Raw genomic sequence first — 26,283 nt, 5'->3', positions numbered from 1 at the left:
GATGTAGCACTCCATCAAACAGTGAAGCCTTTCCCACTCCCTCAACAGGAGGTGGGCTGCTGGGGTAGCATTATTAAGGGTCGTGGGGTGGGTATTCCCTGATCTCCAGGCACACAGCACCTCTCGCACATCTGGGTCCTGTTCTTGTGCTGTTCGCCATTCCATGGCCATGACCTGGGGCAATGAGGAGGGAGTCAGCGTGGTGTACTGAACCCAGGCCTGTGGGATCCCCTCGGGGGGCAACCCCAACACCTCAGCCATGCAAACAGTACTTTCCCTCATCCCCACAGGGTCTTGTAGCTGCAGGTCGCAAATGGTCTTCACTGTCTCAGGGCTCCAAACACTCCCAGGGTTGCTGGGGCATCAGCATCCACATTTTTTCACCCCCCTCGATAGCGCAGGCTGAAGGTGTAGTTGGCTAGTGCCGCAATCCAACGTTGGCCAGTCGCATCCAACTTAGCACTGGTGAGCACATAGGTAAGGGGATTATTGTCTGTCCTCACCTGGAAGTTGGTTCCATAGAGATAGTCCCAGAATTTCTCAGTGACAGCACACTTCAGGGCCAGGAATTCAAGCTTATGTACCGGGTACCGCGTCTCGCTGGGTGACAATCCCCAGCTGGCAAAAGCCACTGGTTGCCGGTGTCCATCATGTTCCTGGTACAGTACAGCCCCCAGTCCTGACAGGCTAGCATCTGTGTGCAAAATAAAAGGGCGGTTGGGGTCAGCATATGCCAGCACAGGTGCCTGAGTCAACCGCCAGATCACCTCCTGGAAGGCATCTTCACACCGTGAGTCCCACCAGTGACCAAAAGGCTCTGTGGGGCTTTGTGTTGCAGGAGGCCCATTTAAGCCATTGTCTTGCCCCTTCTTGTGGGGCGAACTTTCCACCTGGTGTCTGCGAGTCAGGGCATTTAAACGTCCAGTTATTGTAGCATAGTCTTTAATGTATCGCCGATAGAAATCCACAAATCCCAGGAGCCTTTTCAATTCCCTAAAGTTCTTGGGTCAAGGCCAGGTAGTCACAGCACTTACTTTCTCCGGATCAGTGCTGACCCCTTCCTGTGATACAATATGTCCTATGTACTTCACAGAGGCCTGGCAGAACTTACATTTATCAATGGCCAACTTAAGTCCAGCGGTCTCCAGCTGATCAAGTACACAGAGTAGCCGTCCTTCGTGTTCCTCCAGGGTCTTTCCAAAGACAATAATATCATCTAAATAAACCAGTACTTGGGTCATATGCATGTCCCCAACCACCTTCTCCATTAGACACTGGAAGGTGGCGGGAGCCCTGGATATCCCTTGGGACATTCGCTCAAATGGATAGAATCCCAAGGGGCAAATAAAAGTAGTCTTCTCTTTGTCCTCTTCCCACAGAGGTATCTGGTAGTAGCTGCTGTGGAGGTCTAGTACCGAAAACCATTTGCTCCCTACTAAACAGTCCAAAGCCTCCTGCACCCATGGGACAGTGTATTGATCAGTGATGGTCCAGGCATTCAAAGTCCGGTAAGCAATACACATACGGAGTTGGCCGTTCTTCTTCCGCACAATCACAATGGGAGAGGCATAAGGGCTCTTAGATTCCGTGATGATGCGGTGGTCCGTGAGCTCCTGCAGATGACGTTTTACTTCCCCCATATCAGTGAGGAGAATGCGCCGAGACCTTTCACGAAAGGATCGTGGGTTGCTCAGATGAATGTGATGCTCCACCCCCTTAGCCTGCCCCACATCCCAGTCATGCAGGGAGAAAACATGGGCTTGAGCCCCAAGTTTGTCCCTGAGCCAAGCTTTACAGGCTTCAGGCACTGGGGAGTTTCCGAAAAAGAACCTTGAAGGGTCAGTTGGAGGGGGGGTTCCCTCCTGCTCAGGGCTCACCACTTCAGCTTCCTTTATCAAGGCCACCTTCTGTCCTGGGTGGACCACAATATCTTTCAAGGTTGGGTTAACTACTATTACTGTAACCAGGTCTTGGTTGAGTCCTTTTGTCTCGATCACACCATCAGGGACCCTCAGCGCACCGGGTCTCTCTCTCCCAGTGGGGGTCTCCACCACCAGCAGCTTATTCTTTTCATCCCTCTCAATCCAATTGCATACAGTAGGCAAAGCCTACTGTATTGGGGGGGGGGGGGGGGGGGGGAGTCTGGCCATGGCAGCTGCTAGTGCTAGAGCCACAGGCTCCTTCTCCACTCCCAACAAGGTGTCTTCATTGGGAGCCACTGTTAGCACCTGACCCATGCAGGGGGAAACATCCTCTGGGACCCACATAGTCTCTCTGAGTCTGGATATCTCTTCCTCTTCATGAATCTCTCAGAGGTGACAGAAGTCAGATGGGCTGCTCCTGCTCCCCGCTAAGTTGAGGTTCCGGAGTAAGTCCGAGCTGTACCGTGCCCCAATACAAATTTGCCGGGGCTGTATCTGATTGGCGTTGGTGACACTAAGCGCTCCTTGGGTCACCAGGCATTGTAAGACCGGCTCTAAGTGCAGGACATACGCTGAAAGAGTCTCGCCCTTGCACTGGAAAGTTCCCAGCTATTCGTAGTATGCCCCCCTCCCCCCGTGGGTTAGCCAAAAGCATCCTGAAGGACCTGCACGCATTGCTGGGTGGTGATAACAGGTTTCCGGAGATTGGCAGTCCTCACAACCCCAAAGGCAGGCTCCTTCAGGACCTCCAGCAGACAGCGTGGCTTATTCTCATCAGGTATTTGCCAAGTCAGTAAAGTCTCTTGAATATGGGAGAGCCAAAAATTGAATCCTTCCTCCCCTGCAGGGACTGGAAGGGTTCCCAAGAAACTCTGGAGTCTTTTATAGGCTGCCTGGTCACTGGAGGAACAGGTCACCTCCCGCAGAATCTGCTGGAAAACCCTCACTAATTTCGGGGTAGCCTCAGTACCAGCAGGTTGCCCTACTCCCCCCTGCACCGTCCCATCACTCCAGGAGGGTATGGCAGGCTGGTCGTCATTGGACATGTCTCCTGGTGGCTCACTCTCTCTCTACAGGGGTACAAAGCTCTTGAATAATATTCTAGCACTTGCTACGCCGGGATCCTGGACGAGCCCCCAAAACGTAACCCGGGTGGTACTCCAAGAGGTACCCCCTCTCCAATTGAAGGGCTCAAAGCAGGTGCACAAGCACTGTGGGAGGTGTAGGGATTCTCCTCCCCCTATAAAGCAGAACCAGACCACCAATGGGGACTTGACCATACCTTTTAATGAGAGAACAGTACTGGAAACATAACCAGTATAAACCAGGGGGTACAGGGGACACTACAATGCCCCAAGGGGGCAGGATTCAACAAAGGTTATACACTTACAATCATAGACATATTCATCCAGTTGACAAAAGACAGGGTTAACCAAAATGTAAAACACAAATAGCAAAACAAACAATACTGGTGGGTGAAATATAAAAGGCACAAAATACAAAATATCAAATGACAAGGTATATAGGGCCTAGGTACCTGGAGGGGGAGAAAGGGGGAAAACATAGTGACCCCCTTCCATTGCAACAAGAATTTCTCCTTGTTACTTTATTCACCCCAAGTCAGCCCAGCTGGGTCTTGAACTCAGATTTCCCACATGGGGGCAGAAACTCTACCATATATCCACCAGTGCTGGTCCTGTTCCAAACTGCTAGGGGTCTTGACCTTCCTGGAGCCCCAGCCTCACATTGAGCTGCCTGGCCTCTGATTGGAGGAGCTGGAAGCAGGGCTGGGAACCTCTCAGGTCGCTGCTCAGATCCTTGCTGGAGCTGGGGAGCCTCTCCTGCTGGCTGCAGCCTCTCCTAGGGGATCCTGGAGCCCAGCAGGGATCCTGTCCTGCCGGCTGCATACCGTGCTGCTGAGGGTCCAATGCTGCCTGCAGGTCTCACTCCTTCAGGCTCTTCTGGGGCAACTGCTCCCACCCCACTGGCCCAGCTCTTGCCAGCTCTTTGAATCTCCTTCCTCATGGTCCCTCGCTGATCTCCCTTGAGTCAGCTGCGCTGCCCCTTTTATCCCCCTCCAGGTGACCCAAGGGGCCAATCAGGGGATATGGACAGTGGGTCTCTGGGGCCTGATTGGTGAGAAAAGGCAATCCCAAGTCCCGCAATCATCTTCTACCCCTTCAGAACCCCTGGGCTAAGTCACTGCCAGCTAGCCTGTCACACATTAAACAAAACTGGCCCCAGGACTGACCCCTGGGGCACTCCACTTGATACCAGCTGCCAACTACACATCGAGCCATTGATTACTACTGAACCTGATGATCCAGCCAGTTTTCTGTCCACTTTACAATCCATTCATCCAGCCTACACTTCCTTAGCTTGCCTGTGAAAATGTTGTGGGAGACCATATCAAAAGCCTTGCTAAAATAAAGATACACCACATCCACCAGTCTCCCCACATCCACAGAGTCTGTCATCTCATCACAAAAGGCAATCAGGTTGGTCAGGCATCACTTGCCCCTGGTGAATCCATACTGACTGCTCCTAAGCATCCTTTTCTCTTCCAAGTGCTTACAAATAGATTCCTTGAGGATCTGCTCCATGATTTTTCCAGGGACTGAGGTAAGGCTGATTGGTCTGTAGTTCCCTGGATCTTCCTTTTGCCCTGTCTTACATATGGGCACTATATTTGCCCTTTTCCAATCATCTGAGGACTCTTCTGATTACCATGAGTTTTCAAAGATGATGGCCAATGGCTCTGCAATCACATCCGCCAACTCCCTCAGCACCTTTGGGTGCATCCTATCTGGCCCTATGGACTTGTACACATATAACTTTTCTAAGTAGTCCCTAAACTGTTGTTTCACCACTGAGGACTGCTCACCTCCTCCCCAAACTGTGCTGCCTGGTGCAGTAATCTGGGACCTGACCTTGCCTGTGAAGACAGAGGTGAAGGCATTGAGCACTTCAGCCTCTTCTTCATCCTCTGTCACAAGGTTGCCTCCCCCAATCAGTAAGGGACTCGTGCTTTCCCTGATCCTCCTCTTGCTAGGACATACTTGTAGAAACCCTTCTTGTTACCCTTCACATCTCTTGCTAGCTGCAACTCCAGTTGCTCTTTGGCATTCCTGACTTCATCCGTGCATGCCCTTGCAATGCTCTTATATTCTTCCCTAGTTATTTGTCCAGAGTTCTCCACTAAACCAAGCTTGTCTTCTGCCATACTTGCTAGTCTTCCTGTGCATCAGGATGGTTTGTTGCTGCATTCTCAGTAAGGCTTCTTCAAAGTATAGCTAGTTCTCCTGGATTCCTCCCACAATCAGACTGGCTTCGTAGGGGATTCTGCCCATGAGTTCCCTGAGTGAGTCAAAGTCTGCTTTTCTGAAGTCCAGGGTCCTTACTCTGCTGTTTGCCATCCTTCCTTTCCTTGGAATCCTAAACTCAATCATCTCGTGGTCGCTGCTGCCCAAGTTACTATCAGTTAGAAGCCGAAATATACTTCCCCATCACGGAGTTCTGGCTCTGGGCTGGAGACCACACTTTTACTCCAATCCCCGAAGAACACCATGGCTGCATAGCTGAGAAGAATAACATCTCTGGCAAGGGAGAAAAGGACCTTCAGGTCAGATTGTAACTTCAATTAAACTGATGCAAATTCAGAGTCACGTCCTGGAAATCAGCAGTGTGACTCCAGATTTACCTCAGGGTGACAAGGTGGAATCTATCCATTTGGCTTCACTCTTTAGTAATAAGTGCTTAGGTCCTGGTCCCTTGGTAGGGAAAATAATGAGCCAAGGAAAATATCATTGCTCAAGCCAATAGGGCATCTAATATGAATCAAGTCAAGGGAGACTTCAGCTCATGACCCCACCAAGGCCTTCTACATGCTTCCAAAGGTTGGTTATCCTAACTGCTTGCAAAGCATCAGACAAGGACTTTAGCTCCTATTCCTGTATTTTGCTGCTGGTTTCCTTATAGTATACTTGGAAAACAGACATTGAAGCTTCCCTGTACTGCAGCGGACAAGGCGATCCCACAATGCAGTTCACCGCACTTGGAAAGTATCACTGAGTCCCTGCTTCAAGCAGCAACACTGGGCACTAGGAAGCAGGCAGGTTCTAGAATGCATCAGCACAACTCCAGCTGTGATCCAAGGGGCGGGTGTGCCTGGTAAGAGGAAATATTGCTGCCTTATGGTAACCTGACCATCATCTTAACCTTATGCCCTCCTTAATTATCAGAACACAACTCATTACACAGGATGATGATTGCTGGGACTTACCAAATGCATCTGAATATTAACAGGTGCAAACACATCCTCTTCTAGTTCCCTCCCCTTCCTAGCTACATTGTGGTTTGCTGCATCAGTGAAGATCTTATTATAAAATAAACTGACAGCTGCTACCATGCAGCACTATCCTATGACCCAGCCCTTATCAGACAATCTGTCAAGCTACCTCCTCTAGGGAACTGCTGGGCATTATGGAACTGGAATTCCCTACTGCAGAGTGGTTGAAGTGGACCTCCCTGAAGAAAATTAGCCCAAGGCCTGGGAAATAAAAGCCATGAAAGCTGCATTTCCACTAGCCCAGCTTACAACATGACTGATGTCCACACATGGCAGAGGCCAATGTTGCAGACATCCCTTGCCAGAGATGTTATTCTTCTCAGCTGTGCAACTATGGTGTTCTTTGGGGCTTGCAGTGAAAATGTGGTCTCCAGCCCAAAGCCAGAACTCCATGATGGGGAAGTATATTCTTGCTTCTACCTGATGTTTTGGCTGAGGGAACTCCAAAATTGCTGAACTGTACAGCTGGGATTTTCTCAGGACCATAGGAGTAGCTGCAATGGAAACTGGACTAAAAAGAACAGAGATTTGATACAGTTTAGCAATTTCCATATTCTTATGAGATTCATGCAGTTCAGCAACCCACTAGCCACCCAATCACTGATCCCTCTCCCAGCTAATGTTTTACCCTGCACTTCCACAGAGGTACTGTGGCATGACTGAACAACATGGCACATAAGAGCCTCCACATTTTCCAGGTCTCCTTGAATTACTGCTGTGCCCAATGGCACGGGGTATAGAGTGGGTCAATGGGATTTAAGTCATACCTAGGCCTCATGCTGACTCCACAGAGTGAATTCCATCCTAAAGCCAGGACTCCAGCTGCTACAGATTAGCATCATTTCACTGAAATCAATCTGATCCCCAGCTGGTATATGTATACATTGCTCCATTAATGTCATTGAAGCAATACATTTTTATGCTAGCTACAGATGTCATCCTGAGAACCAACTACCAAATCCATGCAAGCCCACAGCAAAATTCCCTTTGGCTTAGATTTCAGTGCAGCAGTTGTGTGGAAACGGCATCATCCATGTTTCCAGCCATGCTTTCATTCTACTAGTCCTAGGCATGAGATATGGATTGGGAATTGACCATACATGTTGGGTTTAGAAATCTGTCATAGTGCTTTGCCGGTGATTTGCATGATGTTATTCATCCCAGCCCTTGCAGAGAGAGGAAGTGAAACAAAGAGAGCTGAACAAGTGTCCCAAGTGAGATGTTAAGAGCAAGAAAGTGGGATGCCCCTCATATACGGTAGAGTTTTGCGTCTTGGTCTGGGTCTGACTTGACATCAGTACTCCTGAGCCTCTGGTCTCCAGCAAGGAACCATGGCTGAGCATGAACTGTATGGGAACTGGCTGTGCCCTCCACCATCACCAGGAAAGGGACTGACAAGACGATCAGGTAAAGACAAGATGACTGGAAATCAGTTCACATAGCAGGGTTTAAAAAGGGGAGTAGTGTGCAGATGCGGACACTGTGGGAATTGTGCAGTGCGTATAACTGTATGCATTTGGTGCATGAAGACATGCAAGGATCTTTTGTATAATATTGAGTGGATAGGTAAGCTCTGGTTAGGTGAGTTACATACCAGGAGTGTGACAGCATGTAGTTGCATGCTGTTCTTTTCTAAGTGATTGCATGTTTACATGTGCACCAATGTATAGAGTTGTGTATTTATGTATGTGAATTGCTTTTTTAACATGCATATTGCTATTTCTGTGTTCAGGGCTGTGCTTGCTACCATTGTGATTTGAGTCTATGGTTCTTGTCACGTTACATATGTTATGCAATGAACTGGTCAATAATGTAATAAATTTAGACTGGCCACACATGCAAAGTAATTATCACGCCATAAAAATATCCATCCAGCTATAAAAAAGGCAGCCAACTACAGAGTTAGTGCTTGAAAATGTGTAACAATTTCATAGCTGATTTCAGTCCAGCTATAATTTGAACCTGTGGCAGGGTGCATAGTCTGGAGTCAATTTACATGGTAAGTAATCATTACTTTGCACGTGGGCTGGTGTCAATGTATTGTATGATTAACCAGATCATTGCATGCTACATTTAACATGTGGGAGGGGCTTAGGTGTACACATTTATTTGCTGGATTTTTGTGTATGCAAATATACATACACATAGTGTCCAAACTGCTGTCTGCATAAGCATAAGTACTTCTGGGTGTATTGGTGAAGATCACCAAATAATTAAAAGAAGAAAAATCTCCCCTATTTAAAAAAAAAAATCAAGCAGTTATCGCTTTAGGATTCTCCGCTGTTCCAATTTAGATTACTGCGTAAAACACTGGAGAAACACCTAGAAGCTGCAAATTGTTGTGGCGTGAATTAAATCAATGCTGAAATCAGGCTGCTAATGGCAGCAGGCACAGGTCCTCTGTTGTTAGCAGAGTTTAGCTCATTGGGGAAGCACATGGCATGACAGCAATAGGACATGGGCCAGATCCCATGCTAGTGGGTCCATCTATACACATATGCAATTAATGTGAAGCATTAAACTCCACTGCATATTGCACTGGAGTTTATTGCTCCCAGGCACCATGTTTACATGTGCACCTGGCACCTCAGCATGTTCAGCCAAGTTGGAGCAGCCCCAGCTAGCAGGAGACCCAGCTAGTCCAGAGTTGCTCCAGCCCCAGCTCAATGTGCTGTGGAGGGGGTGGCTGGGGCACAAGGGTGCTTCAGCATGGGGCTAGCTGGTAGGCAGCGCCTGCACTGAAGCACCCTCGTGACCCAGCCAGCCCCATCAACATCGACACATGAACTGCCGCGCACTAAATACTGCTGCAGGGTAGTACTTGTATTTACAGATACTAACCTATGATGCTGATGCTGTTTATTAGTTTACTGTGACCTAATAGGGCTGCATGTGTAGATGTGGAGACTTTACTGCAGAGCCAATTAGGCAGCTCCACAGTAAACATCTCATGTAGATGCTCCCAGTGTGAACTAGTTGAAGCCCTTCGTTGACTACATTAAAACAGGTTTTTTTCCTTTAAGATTTACAACCACAAATATTTATGCCCAGTCTAGATCAGTCTTTGCAGTGTGTTAGCAATCTTCAGTGAACAAAAAGGCAGTCAGTTCCAGGCAATAATATGCAGTGTAGACAAGAGCTAAAAGGTGACCATAACATTTACAGGGCATAGCCTGCTTCCCATAAAGTGTCCAAGGTTAGAGTAAAGGTCTTGGAAGCCAACCCTTTCAAGTCTTCTCTATGCTGCAAGACTAAACTGTTTGAACAGTGTCTGAGAGTTATAAGCCTCATAAGCAGAGTTATAAGCCTTGACATAGGATCATAGGAAAGTAGGGCTGGAAGGGACCTCGCAAGTCATCTAGGCCAGCTCCCTAAACAAGGTAGATTCATCCCTGACTAAACCAGTCCAGCCAAGTGTCTGTCTAACCTGCTCTTAAATATTTCCACAGGCATGGAGGGGCACATAGCAGCAGGGCAGGCACTGGTGAGGCAAGGTGCAGGGAGGTCAGCCAAGGATGGCAAAGGGCAGGGGAGCAAGGGGCGGGGGTTTGGCCCCTCACCTCCCGCTGCTGCTTTCCCCACCACATAAGTGTGCCTGTGGGGGAGGGGGGGTGAATTTAATATGAGCTTCTACTAATTAGATTTTATACGTGGGAAATTATAAACACATTTATAATTTTCCATTTAAAGAATGTAATGATGGAGGGGTGGGGACATCTTAAATTCAAAGTCATCTTGGATTTGAGTAACAGTGGTGCTTTTTAATTTTTGACTAAAGTTATTTTTGAACCATTCTGACTCTTGCACTCTTGTGTCAACATTTTCCATTACCTTATATACCTTTTCTCCTCATTATGTAATACCTTGATGTATTTATGGACAGTGATCATATCCCCTCAGTCTCAGGCTCAGAAAGTGAAAGTCGACTTCCTGTATTATCTCATAAAACAGGCTTTTCATTTCCCTGGTCATGCTCTGCATCCGCTTTAGCTTGAGTTTACACTTCTTGAACACTGGTAACCAAAACTGTACACTGTGCTCCAAATGAAGCCTAACAGTGCCTCACATAAAGTGGCTAGTATTTCCCTAACTTCTTTGGAAATCACTTTCTTTGTACATCCTAGGACCGTGATAGCATTTTTCACAGCTCCATCAGATTTGCAGCTCAGAATCATCATGTGATGAGCTCGCACACCCAAGTCCTTCTCTTCATTTGTAATTTCCAATTGATCCCCTCCCAGTTTGTATCAGAAATTTTTCTTATTAGCTCCCAGTGCACAGCTTTCCATTTTGTTTCATTTGCATGACCCTTGTCCTTGAGTCATCCAGTCCTTTGCCAGCTTTCAGTCAGTAGAGCCAGATCTCCAACTGGTCAAAATCAACATCAATTTGTAAATCAGCATCAACTGATTGAAATTTCAAGGCAGATCCCTAGCTGGAGGAAAAGGGCACTGTTCTATTGACCTCAAGGACCAAGATACTCAGATGGTGTGAATCGGTATTAATCTGTCAGAGCCAGAAGAGCAAATCTGAGCTAGTGCCATAGCTTACCTGCACTAGAAACTTGTATTAATTTAACTGCAGAGTAGTATGATACAAGGGGCATAACTATATAGGGATTGGTATAAAAGAGCTTATCCTAGCATAGCTTATTCTATTATATGAAGAAGCATAAAAAAGCACCTTGCTACTAGTAGAACTGCACCTAGAGCTGGGTTTATCTTAGTATATTTACAGTTTAGGCATTATCCAAAACAATTTGTAGAATAACTCCTAAGTCTCCAAGGTCACTGCTAAATTATGAAGTCCAGATGGTTTTGGCAAGACTTTTGCTTCATGTGGCATCATTTCCTTTCCCTGACTAGATGAATGTATCTCCACAGATAATGTTTCTGGTAGCAACTATTTGCTTTTACACATGCAAATATCTCTGTCCAACTCTGCTCTAGTTTAAGTTGTTAAAGAGCAGCCACAGTGAAGATGAACTGGTTTTAGCTGCTTGTTTGCAGCTTCTAAGTTTCTGGTGCTAACTACAAATGCCATCATGGAGTGTTCTAGATCAGGGGTTCCCAAACTGGTACACGTACCCCTAGGGGTACACAAGACATCTCTGGAAGGTACATGGGAAAAATTCAGTTTCATAAATGTTGGGGGCTGGAATCATAGAGGAACCTTACAGATCATCAGGTCCAGCCCCCCTGCACATGGGCAGGAAAGACTGCTGTGATCAGATGACCCCAGCAAGATGAGCAACAAGACATTTTTTGAAGATCACCAGGGTGGATGACTGTACCACTTCTGGGGGGAACCTGTTCCAAACCCTTGGCACTTGATTTGTAAAGAAGTTTTTCCTTATGTCTAGCCTGAAGCAATCCTCAATCAGCTTGTGCCCATTATTTCTTGTCCTCCCCTGGGGGCCTTGGTGAATAGATGCTCCCCCAAACCCTCATGCATACCTCTGATATATGTATAGGCTGCCACCAAGTTGCCTCTGAGTCTTCTTTTCTCCAGGCTGAACAGTCCCAAGTGTTTCAGCCTCTCCTCGTATGACCTGGTCTCTAGGCCTCTAATCATGCATGTGGCCCTCCTGTGGACTCTCAAGCTTCTCCACATCCTTCCTGAAGTGCAGTGCCCAGAACTGGATGCAGTACTGCAGCTGCGGTCTCACCAAGACCGAGTAGAGTGGGAGGATGACATCCTCAGCCTTGCTCAAGATGCCTCTGGATGCATGCCAGCATTTGGCTTAGCTCTGCCAGCTACAGCATCACATTGGTGGCTCATGTTCATTTTGTTGGCAGTCATGACACCCAGGTCTGATTCAGCTGTGGTACTGGCAAGCATAGCACTGCTCAGCCTGTAAGTGTGTAGTGGATTATTTCTCCCCACATGGAGCACTTTACATTTCTCCATATTCACCAACATCAGGTTGAGACCCACCCACCTCACAAGCCTGTCCTGGTTGGCCTGTATTGCCAGCCTGTCTTGTAGCATGACCACACTCCCCCATAGTTTGGTGTCATCAGTGAACTTTGCCAGTTCACTTTTAATACCCGAATCCAGATCGTTGATGAACATATTGAAGAGCACTGATCCCAGTACTGAACCTTAAGGGACACCACTGGTCACCTTCTGCCATGATGACTCATTTCCATCAGTCAAATACCCTTTGGGTCCTACACCGGAGCCAATTACCTAGCCACCAGACCATAAAGTAGTTGAGGGTGCATTTTCCCAATTTAACCATGAGGGCTAATTATGTAACGGTGGTTTTAATTTTCATTATAATAATAATAATTGGCACTTAAGGGGTTAAAATATAACACATGCTGGTAGGGGTACACAGGCAACTGGTAAATTTGGAAGGGGGAACCCAGTAAGAAAAAGTTTGGGAACCTTGTTGTAGATAATTCCCACCTTCTCCAAACAATACTCTTTCCTTTCTTTGTTGCAGGGACTTATTCATTGGCAGGGAAAGCAGAACATATGAGTCACTTCAGATCAGGTGAGTCAGTTGTATTGCTTTCCCCGTATGATCAGGCTGTCTGTGTGGCTGTTTTGGCCATGCTCTGGACCACAGCATAAAGCAGAGGGAAACTTGACAGACACCTGTAACACTTTAAGAGAAGAAGCTGCTCGAGAAACAGCTTCCAGGTGGTGGAGGGAGGCGGATTAAGGACCCACCTGTCTGGGAGAGGGCAGGGCTTGAGCCATCTAAGTGCCTGAGCCAGTCCAGCCCTGAGAGCCACAAAAAGAGGAGCTCCTGGTAGCTGGGCTCCTGACCTGACAGTGAAATTAGAGATCTCTACTGTCCCAGGAGCAGGACTAGGGTCTAGGAAGGGCCAAAGGTCCAAGAGGGACCACTGCTAGAGACTGACAGGGTCAGGGACCTGCAGTTAGGAAGGCAGGAACCTAGAAGCCAGATCCAGAACTATGGGCCTGGGTTAAAGGCCCTGTGAGAGCATAAGGGGAGGATGTTGATAAAGCCAAGACCTCTATAAGGTAAATGACTATAAAATAACACCTGTGAGGCATGTGACACCTGTGAGGTGTGAGGCATGGGACATGGTGTAGGGAAGGACGGAGTCATGCAATGAGGCCTTAAGGTTATGGGTACCCTGGAGAGGTATGAATATGCAATTAGCCCTTAAGGCTGCAGGTGCCTTGCAGGGGGCACAGACAAGCCAAAAGGGTCCAGTGAGCTTAACAGCTGGAGTAAGGGTGGTAGAGTCCAGGAGGGATTTGGTTGGACTAAGGCTCAGTCCAAAACCCAAGGGCAGCCTCCCTTATTTAATCTTCATTAAGAACAAGGTGGGGTAGGCTAGGAGACAAGGAAGTGCTACTTTAGGGCATTTATAGACATGCTCCAGGAGGTGCGGGGGGGTGTTAATTAGCGTGGCTTCAAGATCTGCACTGATTAAAGCGCCCAGAGCGTCATACGTATTGGCGTCCCCACACTGAAAAATGGTGACAGGGACGCTTTAACTAAAGCAGATCAAACAAACTTTAGTTAAAGCACTCCACCACCATTTTTCAGCACAGGGATGCTAATAAACACAATGATGCTGGAGTGCAGTAATTACCATGCTCCAGTGGACTCAGCTAATCAAGTCTGCTCCAACATGCTCCCTGCATGTGTACAGGAGCCTTTAGAGCAGGGTGGTCAATTATTTTGGGTGGAGGGCTGCTTACTGAGTTTTGGCAAGCCATCGAGGGCCACATGCCAGACAGCCAGGGGCAGATATATATTAATTTTCTAATTTTTTTAGGGGCCCCGTGGGCCGGATAGAATGGCCTGGTGGGCCGCATCCAGCCCATGGGCCGCATTTTGCCCACCCCTGCCTTAGAGACAGAGCCGGGCCAGAGCCCCATGGCCACCAGGGGGCCTCATGGCTGCCCTGTGACTCAAACCTGACATACATGACACAGCAGAGACGGGTTCAAATCAGTCAGAGCTGGGAACCTTGTGTGGCCTTGGGCAAGTCCACATTTTATGTGCACCTTGATTTTCTCATTCATGAACTGGAGATACATTTCAACTAACAGATAAAAGGTACTTTGAGACCTATGTTTAAGGGACGAAATTTTCCACCTCTCTATACTTTTAAAAAATTATTACTATTTGTATTTCCTTAACACCTAGAAGCCTAACAAATGATCAGGATCCTACCCACAGTGTGGAATCCCAATCTCCTGTTGGCTTCTAGGTGTCAAGTGTCGGGACCCAGGGCAGCCGGCCAGCAGCTCTCCCTGACTCCCACCCGGGCAGATAAGGGTCCGGGGCCTTAGAAGGCCGTCAGGCGGGTACTTGTGACGCTTGGAGTGGAATTAATTAGGCAGACGCTTATCGGTTGCAAAGCAAGATTGTTTACTCACGTCAAGGTGGTGTAAGACGGAGGTCAGAGATATTTAGTTAGTTACAGCTTAGAGATCGTCGTTCAGTCGTTCTGCAGATATATATATACGGGCCGGCAGTCGGCTTATCGGGCATGCGGGGCAAGGGTACGCCAGGGAGGTCACGGCGGGAAGACGCTGACAACTGATCAAATTGTCAGATTTACTCCAAGGTGTGGGCAGAGTTGTCTTCGACTTTGCGAAAAATGTAAGCGGGTTTTGTTTGTATGATAGCCAATTGTTTTTCGCCACTTCATAAATCTAATTAGAATCGCCAATTATCTAGCGGTCTTTGCTAGGGTGTTATTTTCACAGGGTTACTCCTTGTTTTCTTTGACCAATTATAATGATTTATATAAAGCAAAGAAGGCAAAAGTTTTTATCTCTGTTAGTGGCGCAGCAATAAATTTCTTTTTGACATGCGCAGAAAAAAGCGGTTACTATCATTATTGTTAACCCTTAGTTAACCTAGTGCAGAAAAAACTGTTTTAAATAGTTATTACTTGTTTGTGACATGGGCACTACTTAATTTGGTTGTGCCATCAAGGTATAAGAGAATTGAATCCTGACCCTTGAAAAACTGCCTATGGTCATAAAGTATTTCCAGCTGCACTTACTCCATTTACCTTGTAGGCAAACCCTACATCTCCTAACTTCAGTGGAGTTACTCCAGATGTGTATCACTATAAAGAAAAAGCAAATCAAGCTTCAAAAGAACTAAGTGACAGTCTCATCCTTCCAGCAATAATGAGGACAGCCTGTAAAAAAACTTGTTGCAGGTGGTATAAAGTCCTGTAGATCCAAAGCTACCGAGAGTCTCACATGGAGAATATAGTGTATCTTATTCATATGTTTAGCATAACACTATTACATTTAATCTATATAAGTAATATACATTCCTATGTTGAATCAGATTCCCACATGACACTGCTCAGGGCTGAATTCATTTAGACCACAAAATCAGATAGCACAGTATAGTATAGTCTGCCAAGTGTTGCACTGTGATGAATTCTTCTCTTCTGTTTAGACTCACCTGATAGCTTTGCTGATGAGGAGGATTATGATGATGTGTCCTTGACTGAGACAGGAAATCACAGACCGCAGTGGGTGCCAGCTGAAGCAAACCAGGGAAGCAAAGCTGTCCCAGGTAGAATATGCTCTTCTCCTCATTCTCTTCATTCCAGGAACTGTATTAATTCCCTGAAGTCAATGGGATTTTCACCAGAAATGAATTTCACTCCTTATTGCCAAGCAATGACACATGCTGGAGAAACAGGCTTGTCTGACCCATGTTGAACTCACACCTTCCTCTAATGCTTGCACTTTCCTTCCCATCTGTAGGGGTTTATGTGCTAGCAGGGAAACCAGCAGCTTCAAGTCCTATTGAGACAGGTAAGTCAGGGTTCCTACAGTCAAACTTTTCCTTAAACCATGCCATGTGAGTTGCTAAGAGTCAAAGGATTCAGATGGGTCACAAAGCAACCATGAGAAAGGTGTGTTTCTGGTCACTGTCGACTGGATATGTCTTCAGCTTTAGTTTACTTTCCAGCAAGTAGTTCCTTAGCATCTTTCATGTAAAATCAAAACAACATCTCTATTAGACTTCATGGAGTCTCTAGCACTTCTTTTCAGAAGTCAATGGTGTAGACTGGAACTAGTGTCTCAAAGGTAAAACTCCAATATCTCTGACTTGCCCTACCACCCACACTGAGCCAGCACAACACCCATGCCTGGGACAACATTGAGAACTGTACCCTTGCAACAAGAAGGTCCTGCGTTTCCTTCCCCAACTTCTCACTCTTGTCATCTAACCACTAGACTCCATTCCCCAATAGGAACAGAATCCAGGAGTTCTGATTCCCAGACCAACCATGAGGCACCACTCCCTTCTGACAGCTGGAAAGAGAACTAGTCCTGAATCCAAGATGTCCACCATCCTCTAACCCCTGCACCACTCTTCCTGTTACTCTTTTGAAAGAGTCATCACCATTGTTTTGATGCAAGCTACGATGACTCCAAAACATTTTAAATAACCATGGAGTTTTCCTTGAAATTCAAGAGCCTAGCCTGAGGGGAATAGTTCTGGGATTCTTCCTGCTGGGAAATCCTGCAAATATAGTAGAATGGAGGCAGGGGACACAATTGTAGATTGTTCTAACTGATGTTGCTCTCTCCAGCTGACCCAATGCCTCCCTCGGCTCAAGATAGATGTTGCAAGGAGAAGTCCATTGTGGTTTTATATATCCTGATGGTGGTCTGTTTTGCAATATGGGCAGTTTCCCTCTCCTTTGCACTGGCAAAATGTAAGTCCCACTGTTCACAAACAAATTTTGACACGTGTGCATACCTTGATGTGGGAGAGGGGAGGATATAATACATGTCTTTGAAACAGCATATCTGTTTTAGGACTAGGATGCTGCAGGGACAGAAGAGGGGGGCAGTGCAACAGTTAGAAACTTTTTCTTACCTCTTCACCACATACAGTTACTGGGTTTGTTACATTAGTGCAGGGTTGTCCAACTTCTCACTGGCTGAGGGGCCACATGCCCAGGGGCTCCCTGCCATGGACTCCCATCACCACTGGGCCATTTCTCCCATGCCTCCCCCCGCATTCCCCTGCTGTGCTTTCCCCGCTATGTGGGCTTCCCTCACCCTCTCCACCTCACTGTCTCCCTTGCACTCCCCCGCTGCATGAGGCCATGTGGATCTCAGAACCGCAGGCTCCCCAGATATGCCATCCAGCTCCCAGGGACAGGGATAGGATGCACAAGCAGGAGGAGAGAGGGAGCTCTGGTGACTACAAAGCAATGGGGGCTGCAGTGCCCAGGAGAGAGTCCAGGGAGCTGCAGTTTAACCCTTAGCAGGCCACGTGGGCAGCCCTGCACTAGTGAAAAACATCCCTGATGCATGTGCATACACACAAAACTCAGCCACTGAGTAACAAGGCACTCCCACTATATACACACAAGTAATGGCAATATGCATGCAGATTTCAGTGACACTAGCACCAAATTACCTCCCAATATATATGTATACATAGTTTACGTTCGTACAATCTCAGTAACGCTGGTGAAACAGCTTCATCTTCTCTCTCTCGCGTTTGCTATACTACTGTAAATCCAGAGTAACTCCACTGAAATGATGAATCTCTGGGCCTTGTTTTCCACTGTCCCAAGCCTTTCGCATTCATTCACACTCAGGGAAAAATTTGCTGTAACAGAAACCATTGGTTTACAGGGAATACTATAAGCCCTGTATTCTCTTCCCCATTCTGTCAGCCTCCCAACATAACCAGTAGTTTATTCCCATCTTGTACTGGTGTGAATGACTGCACAAGATGCAGGGCAACTAAGATATCAAGATCCATGCATACAAGTAACCCTGCTTTACCGCTGAGTGCTAAACAGGCTTGTGCTATTCCTGAACGTGAGGAGTTACCAGCAGCCCCAGAGAAATCCCTGCTCCAATAATTCAGCCAAGTCCCATTCAGCTACAGACAAAGTTCATGCCATATTCTGTTCCAGCAAGGCTCCTCTGGATGCCATTGTAAATTCAGAGCCATCAGTCTCACAATAACAGGTCAGATTCTCCTCCTGGCTATACCTACATAAAGCCAAAACCATTCCATTAGGCCAGAATCTCAACTGCTGTAAACCAACATAGCCCCATTGACTTCAAGACATAAACCAACCTTTCATCAGTGGGAGGTGGAAGGAAACCTGCCTTGATGGGAAATTATCACCTCAGTGCACCTTTTGAAGCTGCTAGTGGAGGCAGGATACTGGACCAGATGCATTCCTGGTCTGATCTTGTGTCATCATTTGTACGTTGCTGTGCTAGCCCAGGATCTGGCCCACTGACTTTTAGATGCATGGAATAGTCCCATTCTTCTGTTTCCCTTTTAGACTTGGAGATGTCGGAGGAGTTAAGGATGCTAAACTTGAACCACTCAGAGAAAAGTAATGGTAGGTTTCTGGACACTAGCCTACGTGGCAAAAGTACTTCTTCTTAACAGTGGAGAGAGGTAGTTCTGAATAAGCTGTGGATGGGTCAATTTAGTTTTACCAGTCCTTGCCCCTCTCTAGCATGTCTCATTCAAGCATCTCAAAGCTTTCTGCATGCTGAAAAAATAGCTAACTCTAGCATAGTTTAGCAAATAGCTATTGCTAGGTCTGATTCTCCTCTTACTAATATCAAGAGAACATTGCTGACTTCAATGGAGTTTCTTCTGATTTATACTGATGTGTGGAGTTTCTCCAAATTCACACCAGAACAACATCACTGACTATAACAGATTTGACTTACATCAACATAATATCACTCAGCCCAATTCAGCAACCCACCAGAACATGCTGATATAGCACCATTGACTCCAATGAAATCAGTCCAGAGGTGCACTGGTGCCAGTGAGAGGAGGTCAAGGTCTTAGACTTCAATTAAACTATTCCTGCTTAACGTGGGATAATATGCAAGGAGAATCAAGTCCATTATCCTCATACAGATAGAGAAAAAGTGGCACAAAAAGGAAAGCCGAGTTATGGTCACACAGAATCTGCTAAGAGTTAGATGTATAAGCCAGATCTCCAGCAGGTATAACGGTACAACTGTAAATTTATACCAACCAAGGATTATTATTATATTGTGGTGTAATTCGTCCTTTGCAAGTGAAGATGACCGCTTCCAGTGGAGGGTGGGCAGGGAGAAGAGAGAAAGGAAGTGGGAAAGAAAAAGGGAAAGAGAAAAGAGAAAGGGAGAAAGAAAAAAGGAGAAAGAAAGAAGAAAGAGAGAGGAGGGGGGTGGAGCCTAGGTCACATGGGTATGCAGGTGATTTATAAGCCCAATCTTTGCCATGAACAATCAGCTGCAGCGGGGGCAGGAGAGCGACCAGGACTGGACATGAAAGGTCCTCGTTTTCCTGGCCACGCAATTCCTCACTGCCTGCCATACACCACTGCCCGAAGGCCAGTGCTCTGCTCTGGACCGATGACCTGCAGGATGGATGGTCCTGAGCAATTTTCTCCCGTGACTCCGGGTCAGTGTCATGGGTATATTGTGGTAGTACCTTATAAATCTAATTTCCAGTGTGCCAGGTAGAAATACAACAAAGTGGGGGCTCCAGACCCAAACAGCTTCTCCTCTAAGAAAAGCAGAACAAGATAATAATTAAAGATCTAGCCCTTTATGAAGATGATTTCTCTCATGAGAGCCTTGGTCTAATTTTTGAGGCCCAAGTGGCATATGAGTCAGGATATAATTTGTACAATCAGCCAAATATCTGGATATTTAACTGGAATTTCACTTACCGTTAGATTGCAGTAGAAGACCCTGGGCATCCTTCTCTTCTCTTTCAAGCATACCACATAAGTCAAAGCCACAGTGAGACTAGACCTAAGTAATCCTAATGCCATGACTGTACTGGCAACTGTATATTTATTTTAGTCCCACCTAGAGAACCTGACTGAGATCAGGGCAGAGAGTAGTAGTTAGTCTGAAATCAGGCAGAAGTACAGAAGCTTATGCATCTCTGATTCAGCTGGTCTATATGGTGCAACTCACCCTTCCTTCTGCCTGAGACTAGAGCCCCACTGTGGTAGACCCTGATACATAGAAAAGACAGTCCTTGCCCTTACAACCTAAGCACACAGAATAGACAAAAGTTGATAAGGGAAGTGACAAGTTTCCCCAAGTCCCAAGCCAGCCTCAAACCTGCTAGACCAAGCTTCCTAAATTGTTTTATGATACTTCATATTTTTCAGCAGTGAGCAATCTGGACGATATAAGACTGGAGCAACAAAGAATCTGGAAAACCATCAACAACCTCTATAACGAATTCAAAATTACCACAGGTAAAAATAAATAAATACTGGGCACATTTTCATTTTGCTTATTTTCTTCCAGTCCAATTATGATAACAGGGAAAATCAAGTTGATGTCAATTGAATATCAAAGGGGCTTGGCGATTTAAGGATATTAGAGTAACTCAGCTGAATCACAACAGAATAGAATTACAACAGATTTATGCCAGTGGAATAAAAGAAAAAAGTGCTGCACACCAAAGGACTGGAAGTCCCAAGCATAAATTACTTTTATTTTGGCCAAAATAGCTCCTAGAAACAAACAAAACAACTCCAAGGAAGTCAGTGTAGTCTCCAGAAAAATGTGCAACATATGCTTCCAGTGAGCAACAGACAGTTGCCTTCTACATGAACTGGAGTCTCCATTAATAATTCAAGACTCTTCCACATTTTACCTTATAGGAGTCCTTTGCAAAGGTCTCTCAAAACCTGTGAAATGTCCAAGCAACTGGAAGATGTTTGAGGAAAACTGCTATTATTTTTCAAATCAAAGTAAGAACTGGAAAGATGCTAAGCAGTTTTGTACTGATAATGGGTCTGACTTGGTTGTCGTTAACACCGAAAATGAGCAGGTAAGCCACCTCTCCCCTAGCTACTCTGTATCTTAATGAAGTAGCGAGAATGAAGCATAAGAGGTCAGATCCTGCTCTCCGTACCATTAGTGTTAATGCAGGATAACTCCACGAAAGTCATAACAGTTTCCAAAAGTGTGAGCCAGTGAAACAGAGCAAGATTTAGCCATTTACCTGATCCTTCTCTCTAATAGATGCACCCAGTAGTTACATTAAAATTATACTGGCACAAAAGAAGAATCAAGCCCAGGGTAAAAGATTCTTACAAATGAGAGCTGAGCAGAGTGGAACTGTACCAAAGACAATGCTGCTCTTCCAATCTGCACCAGCTAGGGCTCCGTCCTGCTGACTCCAATACAGTGCTGCTGGCTTACACTGGCCCATCTGCGCATCTTCTAAAGACAGTAGGACACTGTGGAGGCAGTTACATGGGGATGGTTTTTGTAAGACATATCTGGTCTGTTTTTTACTAAGACCTACCAAATCTATTATCTGAAAGGTGCCTTCAAACTGCTCACTGGCTTAAGATTGTTTCCCGTGTCAGCCCTCAGAATCATCATTTTGACCCTTTCCTTTCTTGCTTTCCCCTTCTAGCTGTTTTTGAAAACGCGTGTGAACAGGAGCAGCACATACTGGCTAGGACTAAGTGATACTGTCAGGGAAGGAAATTGGGTGTGGGTAGATGGCAGCCCTATTATTACCAGGTAAGTTCCATTTTGTGCATGTCCCTGAAACAAAAAATTAGTCCTTGAACTTCGGGCCTTTGAATCTAGGGTTGAAAGGAGTCCAAGCGGGCACTGGGAAGCAGACATGGAGCAGGGGGGCGGGGGGGGGGGGAATGAAAGTAATATAGATATGTCCTAGGGCCAAATTCTGGCAGCTGTTAGTTAGTTAAATTTAGCAGATTTTGTACCTACCTATATCAAGCCAGACTTGGTCTGGGTTATTTATTTCACAAGCAGTGGAGAGCCATTGTGAACGGCAAGACCCAGATGGAAATCTCAGAGCAGTCAAAGCCATTCATAGATGCATCAAAAGACTCATGCAAGACAAGGATGTTGTTGGGTGATATCTTTTATCCCAACCATGCAGTTGGGATAAAAGACATTGCCCCCCAAAATCCTTGACCATCATGGCCACAGCCTGACTCCAACATTTTTAAACAGACTTAGGCATCTAAGCTACTGTTTACCAATTTAGGTGCCTAACTTACAGCAATCCACAAAGCTCCCACCCACTGTGGGGGGAAGTAGGCCACCTGAGCTCACACCCATAGGCATCTAATCTGGATGGGGCATCCTCCACCCTTTTCAGACCTTGTTTACAGCTTACCTTCATTTGGGATAATTCTTGCTGGACAGCTGCCACTCTTGCCAAGCCTTCACGAGTTCTACAGAACTTTCTTCTACAGAGCTTGGTTTTATTACAGCTCCTCCCACAAGCAACTAGATCAACCAGGTCTAGTATAACATGACTGGGCCTAACTGTTCTTTTGGTAATACCAACAGAACTCCATAGAGACCAATACCTAGTTAGTATACATTAGCATGGTTTCAGTGGAAAGAACGCTGATTCACACCAGACGGGGACTTCTGCCTGTACACTTCACAAAACCTAACAGTTATTCTTTATGTGTCAACATCATTGAATACATGAGGAGACTTCATGTAATTTTGTCCTTGTCAGCTTTTGGCTCGTTCCTAGAAATACTGACAACCGTGAAGAGGAAGACTGTGCCAGCATGCAGCCTGATGGGAAATGGAACGATGTCTCATGTTTCTTGAATAACTACTGGATTTGTGAAAAATCACAGATATGCTGACTCACTTCTTAAACATGTTGCTGTTGCAGGATAAGGCACAAAACCCCTTCACTCTTCCCAACCTACCCAGTAGCCAACAGGAATGAACTCCAGCTCCTGAGTCAAAGATGTAGCCTCTTTTGATTTGCAATCGTGCTCCCAAAACCTTCCCATTTGTCACAACATGTAGGCATCCAAGTGGTGGTATTCCTACCTGAGCCTCGCTAACTATCCTAACCTCCACCTACAAACTCAGAATATTTGCATGTGTGAGGTGTAATGGCAAGGAACAAGACAGGTAACTGTGTTTATATGCAAATTGTTATCAATAGGCTCCAAGTGGTAGTGCCCAATTAAAACAATGGAAGTTTACATTTCTCAGATACATTCGGCCCAATTTTTGCTCTGGCATCTGCGTTCCACTGATGAAACAACAATTTCAGAATCATTAAACTCTCAAAAGAATATCATCTAACAGGATTTACAAACTGCTCCTCAAAAGTAAGATTGATACCAGACACCTGCAAAGGGTGCAGCAACAAAGCAGCTGAGATATCCTGTTGGGGCTCCAAAAGCATGCTGAATGTCACCCCCGCTCCAGCTGTCCCATGTGATCATTTGGACTAATGAGTTAAAAATGGTTGCGTTGTAATAGCTAAACATCACGCCTTTGTGTGCCACTGTGCCTTAGACTACAAAACTGGGGTACCTTAACCCCACCAGCATGACAGGCCTGGGCAGACCTGCAAGCATCACCTTCAGCTCAGAGGTATTGCCTGATGGTCTTCTCTTTGCCTTTCTTGTTTCAAACTTCAATCATAAATAACAAGCATTTAAATAACAACAAAAAAACTCCCCAAGTAAAACTCATGTTAACTTAAAATAAAGGTTGAGTGAGAAACATTTTTTCTTCTAAACAAGAAAGTGGTAATTTAAGCATCACAAAAATTCTGCAAGGGTCTCAAGGGAGGAAAATGAAAATAATTTACTTGGTTTAGCTAGATTCTCAGCTGCTGTGTGCATCACTCCAGATCCATTGACCTCCATAGACCTCGTTTTATTTACACCAACTGAGGATCTGGACCACTTTAAGACTGTCTCCACTTCAAACTGATGGTGTCTCATAAGTTTAAGGGTGAAATATGCACCATTGTGGCAGTGGCCTTGTGTGGGCCCTCTGTTCGGAGGCAAATTTCATTTTGAGAGTCAAATGTTGGCTATGCTGAAATCAATAAAAGTCTTATGGTCAAGAAGTGGGATCAGAATTTAACTTAGCTTCCAACCTGGAAAAGCCTGGGGTTTTTTTGGAGTCTGTTTCAAAAAGCCCTGAAGTTCCTCAGTTTACTGTGACCAAGGTCCATTTCTAGCAGATAACACTTCTGAACAAGTTAGCCTCTAACTAACCCTAGCTAACTGGTCACCCTGCCCTGCCTTCTACCTGACTTCAAACTAACACAGCTAACTACCTCTCTCCAGTAAAGAACCAGAATACAAGACCCAAGGCTACTGGTCCCGTAAGCAACCATTGCTTTGAGCAGGTTTATAGAAGGTGGTTAATAGGGTAGGACCTGCAGATCATATACACAGATGCAGACATGACACTTGGTAAGCAGTCATCCATTTCACATGTCTGAATGTCCTGTTTCAGCAGGCATGCCCGTTTTATCATCCCAGCCAGGTCTTGGATGAAGCCAAACCAAAGAACCTGGGTCACAAGAGAACCCATCATTGAGCCCAGTCTTTGCAAGGGACAGGACCTTGGGGGTTTAGCCAGGCAGCATGACCAATAAAGCTTGTAACCAAGTACTTTGTTTTGGAAGTGGATGAGTCTTAAGGAGACCGTGAACACTGTCCCATCCCAGCTCCCTCCACCATGCACCTCTGCTTCCTGCTCCTCCCTCAGACCACGCACCCCACTCCTAAGTCCCTCCATACACCACGCACTGCCCCTCCCATGTCCCCCAAACACCATGCATCCCCCTTCCAGCTCCCTGCAACCATGAAGCCCCTCAGCCCATGCACAGAGCTGTTCTCGCCCCTCCTGCATGCAAAGCGCCTCCCCCCCATAGCTTCTCTCCCCCATCTCAGGGAACTGTCTCCCCACCACTTGACGCCTCATAGGCTGAAACCATTTGTCCATCACTCAGTCTCAACCAATCAGAATCTTCTCTCAGCTGCTTGGGGTGGGAGTCATTTGAGAAGCCTACCAAATGCCTCCAGGAGAGCAGCTCAAAAAGAAGAGCCCAGGTTTGCCAAACCCCTGCCAATCTTACTGCTCTCTGCCAATCAAAATCCTCCCTTTAATGGAGGTGGGATGGATGGCAGAGTTTTATGGAAGAGGGACTGCAACTTGCTTCAGCCAGTCCCATTGACTGTGCTTCCTGCCACTCTTCTTCCTCCCTCCTGTCAAACAAGTGTGATCAGGAAGCTTACTGGTCCCTGGGTAAAAGGTGGGGTTTATACCTTTGGTCCTTGCACTTTGATCATTGCACCCCTGCACCTCAACCAGATACATCCTCTCCTAGCCCTATGGCTGGAGTGCTCCCTCCATAGTGCCCATAGGGCACATGGTAGGCCCACAGCAACCCAGCAGCAAGCTCCAGCTACTCTTATCACAGCCCTATGGCTTCTCTTGATGACAATGTTCTGTCCCCACTACAGCCAGCCCTATGCATTTCACCTCATGACTATGTGGGTTCCCCATGCAATGCTTATAGCAGCCAGCCACCCACCTTCAATTCCTCCTATTCTTATTTCACATCCGTATAGCACAAACCATTTCTCCTCAAGGACCTAGACTCTGAAGTCACCTCAAGAACCGTCACTGAGCCATGATAAAGAGAGCACCTTCAAATCAAGGGACTGCCAATGATGACTGCAACCCACATACCAGTGACACTAAACCAGGGTGCCCTGGCACCTTGGGGTGCCTTGAGAACTTTTTGAGGGTGCTATGGGGTGCCATGCCCCATTAGCATTGTTAGGTATGCAAATGTGGTTCACAAGATAAATCCAGAGATTTCAAATAGGCATCCATAGTGGTGGTCTTTCTGAGGTCTTTGCAACAACAAAAAACCTGCTGTTATTTTTATGTAGAAAAAAAAATGAAAACTAACACTGGTATTTTCCAAGTCTAGTCTAATTCCTTGGCACAATACCCACCTCACCTTCAACACCCACATGACAAACCTCCTTGCCTTTCCTTTAATGCAGTGGTTCTCAACCTTATTAGAGTCAAGGCACCCCTTGCTAGACTCCAGGCCCCTCTCAGAAAATGTCAGTTCTTACTTTTCACTTGTTTTTGACTAGGGAAAAATAGTAGAGCAATTCTTCTGTTGCAAAGAACTCTGAAAGACTACAGCAGGGCAGAATGTTTCAATACTATGAGTTTCTA

The 26,283-nt window shown here is 46.2% G+C and overlaps 1 protein-coding gene across 1 annotated transcript; it reads left to right on the top strand.

Annotated features, from left to right (window-relative positions):
• Positions 1-7,505: 7,505 nt before the first annotated feature.
• On the top strand, positions 7,506-23,261 carry LOC102567001 (C-type lectin domain family 17, member A). Its single transcript, XM_014610873.3, has 10 exons — positions 7,506-7,677; positions 12,722-12,772; positions 15,689-15,808; positions 16,003-16,053; positions 16,839-16,964; positions 18,567-18,626; positions 20,418-20,507; positions 20,919-21,088; positions 21,683-21,792; positions 22,775-23,261. Exons 1-10 carry the CDS (start codon positions 7,602-7,604, stop codon positions 22,908-22,910), a joined length of 990 nt encoding a protein of 329 aa, XP_014466359.1. The 5' UTR covers positions 7,506-7,601; the 3' UTR covers positions 22,911-23,261.
• Positions 23,262-26,283: the final 3,022 nt, after the last annotated feature.

Source organism: Alligator mississippiensis, chromosome 8 (assembly GCF_030867095.1).
Source record: "Alligator mississippiensis isolate rAllMis1 chromosome 8, rAllMis1, whole genome shotgun sequence".
Lineage (NCBI taxonomy): Eukaryota > Metazoa > Chordata > Crocodylia > Alligatoridae > Alligator > Alligator mississippiensis.
The sequence above is the reverse complement of the archived record's forward strand: the minus strand, read 5'-3'. Positions and strand labels throughout refer to the sequence as shown.

Excerpts from the sequence above, each read along its gene's own strand:
- LOC102567001 (XM_014610873.3), top strand. The coding sequence starts at position 7,602 with ATGGCTGAGCATGAACTGTATGGGAACTGGCTGTGCCCTCCACCATCA. Across the intron at positions 16,054-16,838 it reads TTCAAGTCCTATTGAGACAG|CTGACCCAATGCCTCCCTCG; the intron begins GTAAGTCAGGGT and ends TGCTCTCTCCAG. Across the intron at positions 21,793-22,774 it reads GGCAGCCCTATTATTACCAG|CTTTTGGCTCGTTCCTAGAA; the intron begins GTAAGTTCCATT and ends TGTCCTTGTCAG.